At 37.2% G+C, this 8,962-nt stretch overlaps 2 protein-coding genes and 1 non-coding gene across 4 annotated transcripts; all 3 read right to left on the bottom strand.

Annotated features, from left to right (window-relative positions):
• Positions 1-314: 314 nt before the first annotated feature.
• LOC137722995 (actin-related protein 2/3 complex subunit 4) lies at positions 315-3,696 on the bottom strand. Its single transcript, XM_068462140.1, has 8 exons — positions 3,566-3,696; positions 3,256-3,321; positions 2,946-2,998; positions 2,135-2,162; positions 1,407-1,481; positions 1,011-1,115; positions 832-921; positions 315-524 (listed from the first exon to the last, which is right to left on the bottom strand). The coding sequence occupies exons 1-8, from the start codon at positions 3,566-3,568 to the stop codon at positions 435-437; spliced, it is 510 nt and encodes a 169-aa protein (XP_068318241.1). The 5' UTR covers positions 3,569-3,696; the 3' UTR covers positions 315-434.
• Positions 3,697-3,734: 38 nt separating this feature from the next.
• TRNAY-GUA (transfer RNA tyrosine (anticodon GUA)) lies at positions 3,735-3,822 on the bottom strand. The gene is given in 2 exon segments: positions 3,735-3,770; positions 3,786-3,822. It is a non-coding gene; the product is annotated as a tRNA-Tyr (tRNA).
• A 710-nt stretch (positions 3,823-4,532) lies between these two features.
• On the bottom strand, positions 4,533-8,962 carry LOC137722927 (tubulin-folding cofactor B). 2 transcript variants are annotated; one of them, XM_068462054.1, is made up of 8 exons: positions 8,585-8,962; positions 7,693-7,811; positions 7,503-7,564; positions 7,285-7,326; positions 6,053-6,186; positions 5,791-5,860; positions 4,950-5,001; positions 4,533-4,845 (listed from the first exon to the last, which is right to left on the bottom strand). In XM_068462054.1, exons 1-7 carry the CDS (start codon positions 8,839-8,841, stop codon positions 4,954-4,956), a joined length of 732 nt encoding a protein of 243 aa, XP_068318155.1. In that variant the 5' UTR covers positions 8,842-8,962; the 3' UTR covers positions 4,533-4,845; positions 4,950-4,953. The 2 variants fall into 2 exon arrangements, with proteins under 2 accessions (XP_068318155.1, XP_068318154.1); XM_068462053.1 differs by having other exon boundaries at positions 4,533-5,001.

Raw genomic sequence — 8,962 nt, 5'->3', positions numbered from 1 at the left:
TAATAAAATATTCAAAAACAAAGAAAGTTGAGAATCTTAATACTCAACAGTCAATTCGCCCCACGCGTGGCACCTGAGCACACAAACAAACTATGACAGAATCAAAACCGAAGTCCGTGAAGACACTAACTTTGACGAAATCTAAACAGAAAAAAATCTAAACAGATAAAAAAGACGACATCGATGAACATCTCTATTTTTGACTTGAGTGAATAAATGCGTTTGCGTAATTACAGGAACCATTTGTGATTAAAACAAGAACCTATTTATAACATAGGTAATACTGGTCATATGGGCTATGTAAACCAACTCACTTCCAAAGCTTCTTTCATACCATTGGCAAACCGTTATGAGACGGTAACAGAACAAACTGTCTTGACGGTTCAACAGCGTATGTGAAAGCAGAATTCATATACAACTTGGTGACAGAAATATTACATAAATTGTTTCAGAAACTCTGTGGCGACCAGCCTCCCCCGGGTGTTCACTGACATCTTTAACTCACTTATCTCCTTATCAATATCCTGCAACCCAAAGAAGCAATGGAGTTAACAATTTGAACACAACGTTATACGGCTCAAAACTCATATAAACATACACTATTAATCGTATACACGTCAATAATATTGTACGAGTTTCAAGCCGTGTAACGATAAGAAACTTGCTCCAGAGATTAAATTTGCATGCTCCAAAAACAGCCTACGACACCCCAACTAGAGGCAATTGGTATTCTCAAATGTAGAAATTGACCAGTTATTTTGTGACTCAAAACTCGTACGGATAAAAACACTATTAAGCATGGAATTTTATAGGGTTTCGAAAAATGCTTGCCTCCATGAACTGTACAATGAAATCGATGAGCTTGTGCTTCTGCATCTCCTCGCAATGATAATTTGTTACAAGAAAACTAATATCATAACCCTGCACAGTAAAATAAAAAAAAAGGCTTGAGTAATTTGGGGACTTCATCTACATAATATATTGTCCTATGCACAAAAGAATTAATGTACCTGCACTGGCTTTCTCCTCAACACCTGAAATGCTTCTGCTCTCATCGACAAAAATCTAAGAAATTTTTTAGTGAGTATATTTTCAAGCTCATCTGCCTGCTTTACCTATACAAGAGAGAGCACCCAAAAAAAAACAGAGAGATAAGGGGAAAATAAAAAGGGATATAGATATCAATTCTATATACAACTACAAATCTTGCAGGCGAGAATTGTAATCTATCCTAAAAATTAGACAGTACACAGATTACAAACTCGGAGCACCGATTCACAGTCCGTAGCTTCTGGCTTTTTTTTATAAGATAGAGTCAATGGTAAAACGGTAAACAAAACACAACAACACTGTCCATGCGAACATCTGCTATTGAGCATACCAACTACATACTAAAGTATATTCACCTTGAGGCTTATCCGAAGGGAATTTATAGATGTCTCTATTAAGCATTTTTCAGCCTCATTTCGACATATCAAAACCTGTGACAGCAATAATACAAAATGAGTGTCATATATTTACGGAAACAAAAAATAACGAAATCTTGGTAACATGAGCTTAAGATATCCATCATATTCTTTTTAGGAGTATCTGGCTCATCAGAGTTCATGTGTTCAATGACAACTATAACATCATGTAACCATAAGCTATGAAGTCTAGAAGTTCCACCTTTAATAGGCACAACGTATAGAGGAAAGATCTTGTAGAGCTATCGAGAATAGCATATAAGGTAGAGGGTGGGGAGATTTACTAAGAAATCTATGCTCATGACGATTTCCAGGTCATTAGCTACAGCAAGTTTTCCATATTTAATTTGCTTAAGTCCCATATTTTTTTGACATTGAATTCGTCACAAAAATGGTAAAAAGGTCACTAATAAAGTTTGGGAATGAAAGGGAAGCATCCTTGCCAAAATCTCTAACTCATACAATAATTCCACAACTTCTGCAGTGTTTAAAGTAGGCATAGAAAGAAAAAATGTGAAGAAAAGAAAAGCTGTAAATCCTGACATAGTGCAAGGCATTAGAATCTACATGTAGGCAAACAACCAACTTTGTTAAGCTTTAAGATTAGGACAGGAAAAAAAGAGGGTGGCGGCAACTGATCTTTATCATGCCAAAAGGATGGTTCTTACAGGATTTAGCAGAAGTTCCGAGCTGGTCCTGCAAAACATTAAGAGAAGATTAACACTTTCTCGGCTAAACACATTAGTCAATAGTTCTAAGTTTCTTTCATCCTTCGAATTTAACCACCCATTTTATAGTGAGCAACACAATTGTTCTCATAAGACCTTACTAAATGTGTACAAAACTACAAATACATGCAAAAACATGAAAAGTGAAAATTTGAAGGACAAAAGAATCACTAAAGGACATGGTGAGGCATAGGAAACGCAATAGTCTTCCTAGGGAGGACATCTTGTACTATATATTTGGATTAGTTTTAATAAAACTTCCGCCAAAAAGAACATAAATTCTGAATTATGGGTAAACTCAATACACAATATGCATGTGTTTATCATGCCTGTAAAAAAAAGGGTAGCACAATGAGGAAAACCTTCCGCGATAGGAGTGCTCATGTTTTAATTTCTATTGACAATGTAGGGAATGGGATTTCTCAACTGATAATGGCACTATATCCAAATAGACTCACTCGGATATCCAAATAGTCTCACTCGGATTTCCTTACATCATTTACCAGTAAACTTTGTGTTAACTTGTCATACAAAACGACTAATCTAGATATTTCTTAAAACACAAAAAAGCAGTAAACAGTAATGAATTAAGCCTTATTGTGACAAAACTTAGTTTAATAGCATATAATTACAGACATCCATTTCTCTACTGGCCACCTTACTAGATTTAAGCAGCTCGTTTTCTCATACTAATTACAAAACATTAAAATTAAGAATTTAAAGAATTTAATGCGGCAGCAAGTGAACATACTTCAGCTCAACTTCCGGCTTGTTATGCCTTTCAACTTCTTGACAAGGAAAATTCTGCAAACAACGCATCGTACGCACACACGATAAAGAATCAAATCAGGCATTAAAAGCATGTGGAAATTCACCAATTCCCATCTGAATACTAACACAAGTGTAATCTGCCCAATTCTTTTAATTTTACACATAAACATAACAGATACTCAACATGAAAAACAGGTAGGTAGAGAAGAAATCAGAGCTCTACAGAAATTAACAACGCTAAAAGGGCTCGGCTTTCGCATAAAACTGGACCCGTAAATGTGAAGACCTACCTGTAGACACAATGCGGCATCGAGAGTGTTCCTTATACACGCCAAGTACAATCGCAATGAGTTCGACTGGGAGAAAAAATAAAAAAAATAAACCTTGTCAGAGTTAAAAGGAACTGCAAAAACAACAATTTCAATGGAAATTAAGCGAATTATATGCCCAAGAGATCATGCAAATTTGGTTTAATGATCTCAAATTTTTCCTTAAGGGTCTGCTTGGCCGCCGAGAAAGCGACTCCGTTACACACTTTTCTCAGCAACCAAACAGAGAGTGAGAAAGTAAAAACTGAGCTCACAGATCCGATGGGTTTACCATGTTTGGAGCAGAGCAGAGCAGAGAAGAGAAGAGGGACTGGTTCAGGCGAGAGAGAGAAAGGGTAAAAAAGATGTATGGCGAGCGAGAGAAGGAGGGAGCAATCAGCGATCGGGGGTTCGGAGCGTTGATAAGGAAATTGAAAAAGGGGAAGAAAAAAAAAAAAAAATCCGACCTGCCGGATTCGAACCAGCGACCTAAGGATGTCTGTTTTATACAACTACAGTCCTCCGCTCTACCAACTGAGCTAAGGTCGGACTATTGTTAACCTTTCCACGTAAATATATTTGTATTTGCCTATTAACCGTTGAATAGTACTTGTCACTTTTTGTTTTACATTTACACTTTTCAACCCGCTAACTTGACGGATAAACTGACAGAAGGGTTAATAATATGGAGAGAGGATCCTTGCTGAATCCTCCAATCACATCCGTTCATCGTATATCGTGCTGCCAGTTTTCGTCAAGTACTGTTTATATTCAATTTTAAACAAAAAAATTTATAATAATTTCTGACCGCACGATGTATGATGAACGGATGTGATTTGAAAATCTCCATAATCTTCACAAAAAGAATTCGGCGAGGATCCTCACTCAATAATATGAATTCATAACTTCAACCTTGTGTTTGGGCAAGGACCTTGTAAGAACCAGATGATTTTGGCATACTGATTTTCACACCTATGTTTTTTCCGCTGCATTCCTCTACTTGTATACCAACGGAAGGGGTCATATTTTTAGGATGTCACCGGGGCTAATTGCGGCAGAATAAAGGTTTAGGGTTATACAGTATGGCCATATATATACCCAATTAATTGTTAATAGCCTCTCCGCACACGCTTAAACACACACAACATGCATTTTTTAAGCATGCACGCTACACGACACTTACAAATTTTTTAATTTTATTTTAGTTATTTTTTTTTATGTATATTCACAAACTCAATAATCCCAAACACAGTAAATGATAACAACTGAACCACTTCACATTCATAGCAGCCTATAATCCCATCACAAATAATGAATTCCAACTCCGGTTGGCAAACTCTTCACACAGTTGTAAGAAAACCCAATCCGAAGAATCTCGACAAGACCATTGTTTCTTTACCCTCTTTTATCCCCAGATTTCCTCCCAACAAGCTGCAAGGCAAGCATTCCAGTAATAACCTACTACGGGTGGCAGACTCAAAACGAAGGTTCCGCTCCGACCCTTGAGGAACCTCAACAACTTTTCCCTTGCCTTGAACACTTCAAAGGATTTTTCACACGCATAACTCGCTCCTGATAAATTACAACTAAAACAAATGTAATTAAGGAAACTTAAACATGATTGCTTCTAAAGGGTCAGGCCGAAACATGAAGTACATAAGTACTCTCCTTAAGACCTGCTTAAATTTCATCCTCCTCAAATGGATCTCGTTCAGGGTAGTCGCCAACCTGAAAGTGTACTAATCACATTAGTCAAATCCATAAAGAAGTCGTACAGTGAATACACAAAAAGGCCATGTTGTAAAGAAATCCTCTCAATTCATAAGCAGGGTCTTTCTCTAGGTCATTTAAAATAATTGCATTTAACATTTCAGATTGGAACGGTTTTTGCACCAGAATGGTGTTAACAACTTGTGAAGAATCAGATACAGAGAGTATGCAGGCATACAAAATGTGGAAACATCGTGGCCAAAACTTTTTGGTTGAATATTTACATAGTGGCTTTCAGTAACTTTTTATCACGCATGTGACTGTTATGGAGGCTTCCGCCTCATTCCTCATTCAACTCAAAGGTTTTCTTTTGAGAAGAAAAGGTGAGTTGGTGGAGGGAGAACTGGAGAAAGGAGTATACTTCTACGACTTGAGAGAAGGTGTACAAGGGGTATCCATATTGGATGCAAGGGCTCGGGTTTGAGAGTAGTTCTTGACCATTATTTTGTACAAGTTTATTTAGGAAAGGTGAAAGCTAGTCGGGGGCGTAGGCTGGTTTTTGCTGAAGTATGTATCTTTGTATTCCCCTGTGTTTGTCATCTTGGCTTATTTAATTTTTTTCGTCATGACAAGGGGATTTATTCCAAGCACACAGATGGGTGGCAACATGAGCTAACAGGTCGTATTAAAGTTTAAAACAAACACATTCCTATTTCTTGCCAAATAACCAAATGGAAAACATTTTACAGGGAAATCAGGAGGAAAAAGAAAACATTTTAAAGCGTGTCCAGAGTAAGGCATACAAACCTTTACTTTTTCTGGCCGAACCATTCCACCATGAAGTGGGGGGCAACTGAAATAACGCGTTCCTTTCACCCTATCACATGAAGAAGAGGAATAATGTCAAACAAATAATATGCAGAAGACAGGAATGCAAGATTAATTCCCAAAACCATTTTAAATTTTATAACTGAGAAATATGTTGGGAACACAAAAAGGAAAACTGACAATATTTATTATTGGCAAATGAGAACCAAAAAGACTTCTCATGATTTAGGAGCTCACTTACATGCCATCATGCTTTCCCAAAGGTTCATCGTATTGAACTCCAACCCAGAAACCAGGACCCAAAGGTTCTGCCCGACCGACATATTTAACAACACCTCTTTTAGCCCCTGGTTCAACTTCACGTCTATCTCCGACCTTCAACATATAAATGAAGGCAGCTAAGACAATCATGATTATTGGTCCACAAGAAATAAGACAAGATAAATTGAAACTTAACACATGTAATTTGAAGAAGAATATAGACAGCAATAATTATCTCAACTCCTAGACAAAATACAAGAACACAAGAAAGAAAAAATAGTATAAAAAAGTTCATTTATTCATATAAAATTACAGTTCATGTTCCATATTGAATGCTGAAGAAAATGCCAACTGCATCTCAAAAATGATCCGCCTAGACGCTAATGCTTGAAACCAACAAGGTTTGAAGAATAATCTGTTAGAATATGAGAATTATTGTGGGTGCTAGAAACCGGCTATTGTATTAGAAATTGGTATGGAAAGGTCTTGTTAAAGAGTTTAAAGTTGTCATAATCAGTTTGGGATTGAAACTTTAATTAAATCTTGATACTTAGCACTCATAGTTGGATTGGAATTGTCTGTCAGTTTCCTACACTGATTTTAATAGGGAAATCACAAGGATTGTTTCCATATAAATAGTGGTCACTGCTCTCACAGAATATGACGCTCATTATTGGACTTAGACCTATTGTAAATCGAGCATATTGTTTCTGCAAGAGAGGAGAAGCTGACCATTGAAGTCGACTATGACTTCATCTTCTTCGGGTTTCTAAAGGTGAGATTAGTCTTACACCATCACCCTTTAATGGCACAATATTATGAATAACTCCATGGAGACTTCAATTCTACAAACTTTAACCCTTTGGGATCAAATTTCATAGATTTTATGGCCACCAGGAAAGTATACATATAAATTATATATTCAAAGAAAGAGAGATTTTACTGCATGATCTATGAATCTTCAGCTCATTAAAGTGCAGTGTGATTCCACAAAAAATCAAGTACTGATATGAATATATAAAAAGAGACTAATGTCTTAAAAAAAATTTACTCGAGGTGCAATCAGAATCTATTGGTTTCTTAAGCTTCTTCTTTTCCATCATCTATTCCGCATATCTAAGTTCATTATCATACTTATAAAATGTTATAGGTTCATCTTAAAGGACTGAAAATGCTTGTTTTGCCAATAAGTAAAATGGGAAAAGTACGGACCTTAATATTCACACAGAGATCTTCCATGTAGTTCTCTGGTATCTACAAACAGAAACTTCTGTCAACAAACTTATCAACATATCCATTCACTTCCACATGCAATGCTGACTAACAACAAAAGCAACTCAATTTGATTCATGATTAGCAAACACCAGTAGAAGCAATGGGGTATAATTTGATTACAAAAGGAATAGATAACATATATAGGAAAGGCTTACTTTGTTCTCAACTGCTGATGGGTTCTGCGACACCAATTTGTCCTTAAATTTTCTGAAAGTACCTGATCACAAAACCCCGGAAATACGGACCCTCAGACAAAACAGTAAGAATATTCATTGAACTAAATAAAAACACACATTTTACAGACATTATTCACATAAAATTACAAATATATCGGGAAACTCTCACCGTCCCTCTTCTCATAAGCTTCCTGTGAAATGGTGTACTTCTCCACCAACGATGTGTCCTCCAGCCAACCCCCGGAGGTCACCGACGAAGGATCCAAGTCTACAACATGTAGCCGGAATCTTTCGATTTCGAAAACACATAAAACAAACAAAAAATCACAATTAACAAACATTGGTCTCACTAACAAAACAATGCAACTCTGAACCAGTAGTTTCTAAAAAACATTGGTATCACTTTGTCAGATTGAGTAGCTGGCCAACCTAGAGAGATCGCCAACCAAAAGAATCACCAAATCATATTCTACATTGTTGGAGTTCGAATGAAAATCAAAAGTGCTATTGTCCCACATTGATGAGAGCAACTCATCAACATCTCTTTCATACGTCTATGTCAATATGACATAGTAATTTACAGTAAAGCAATCACCATGGACGGATCCATCGTCCATGTGGCTTAGAAACGGGATGATCAATTAATCAAAAGATAAGGCGCGCTCTCATTATATTTTCGGAGAAAAATACATGTGCTAGGAACTTGAATTCGATAGAGTAATTCTGGTGGACATCGACAAAGTAGAGGCGAAATTCTGTCTACAAGGGCATTGTAACACGCTCTGCAAGCCCCTATCAATTCATACAGTCAGTTTTCAATTCTTTCTCCTTTTTGTATACCCTCGATTCAGTTTCGGTTTAATATACACCAAATTGATCTATGTATTACAATTTTACATCAACTTGTCTGTTCATATTCTTATACTTCTCTAACATACATTCATTGCGGCATTTTATCAAATATGATGTAGGCAACAATCTCACTAATCCAGAATGCAACCAGATAAAAAATCACAATTAACAAATAACATGCGAGAGAGAGGGGGCGAGGGAGAGCTGACCCATCGTGAGGGGAATAGAAGCCGAGGGGTTTGGAGTTGTCGGTGAGAGTGGAGACCAGGGTGTTGGCGTCGTCGTAGAGGTGGAGGGACATGGAATCAACGGAGGTGCCGCATTTGCGCCAGAGCTTGTCCTTGACGGACTCGACGGAGCTCTGGAGGGAGAAGCGGATGTCGGCGGAGAAGGTCTTGAGATTGGAATGTGTTACGCGGAGCAGTACAGATTCGTCTCCTTCGATCTTCTGCAGCTGAGACGCCATTTTTGTTTACTGTGAAAAGCTCTAGACTTTACTATGGAAGCACAAAAGCTCTAGACTTTACAAGGGAAGCACTTTGCTTTTAAGTGAAAAATGTACGATCGTTTGCAAAATGTTTTTAGAA

This window comes from Pyrus communis, chromosome 17 (genome assembly GCF_963583255.1).
Source record: "Pyrus communis chromosome 17, drPyrComm1.1, whole genome shotgun sequence".
Taxonomy (NCBI): domain Eukaryota; kingdom Viridiplantae; phylum Streptophyta; class Magnoliopsida; order Rosales; family Rosaceae; genus Pyrus; species Pyrus communis.
Note: the sequence above shows the minus strand (reverse complement) of the source record. Positions and strands in the feature narration are given on the sequence as shown.

Excerpts from the sequence above, each read along its gene's own strand:
- LOC137722995 (XM_068462140.1), bottom strand. Across the intron at positions 1,482-2,134 it reads CGGAACTTCTGCTAAATCCT|GTTTTGATATGTCGAAATGA; the intron begins GTAAGAACCATC and ends TTGCTGTCACAG. Across the intron at positions 922-1,010 it reads TGAGGAGAAAGCCAGTGCAG|GGTTATGATATTAGTTTTCT; the intron begins GTACATTAATTC and ends TTTACTGTGCAG.
- LOC137722927 (XM_068462053.1), bottom strand. The coding sequence starts at position 8,841 with ATGGCGTCTCAGCTGCAGAAGATCGAAGGAGACGAATCTGTACTGCTC. Across the intron at positions 7,327-7,502 it reads CATCAGCAGTTGAGAACAAA|ATACCAGAGAACTACATGGA; the intron begins GTAAGCCTTTCC and ends TTCTGTTTGTAG. Across the intron at positions 5,861-6,052 it reads TTGGGAAAGCATGATGGCAT|GGTGAAAGGAACGCGTTATT; the intron begins GTAAGTGAGCTC and ends TTCATGTGATAG.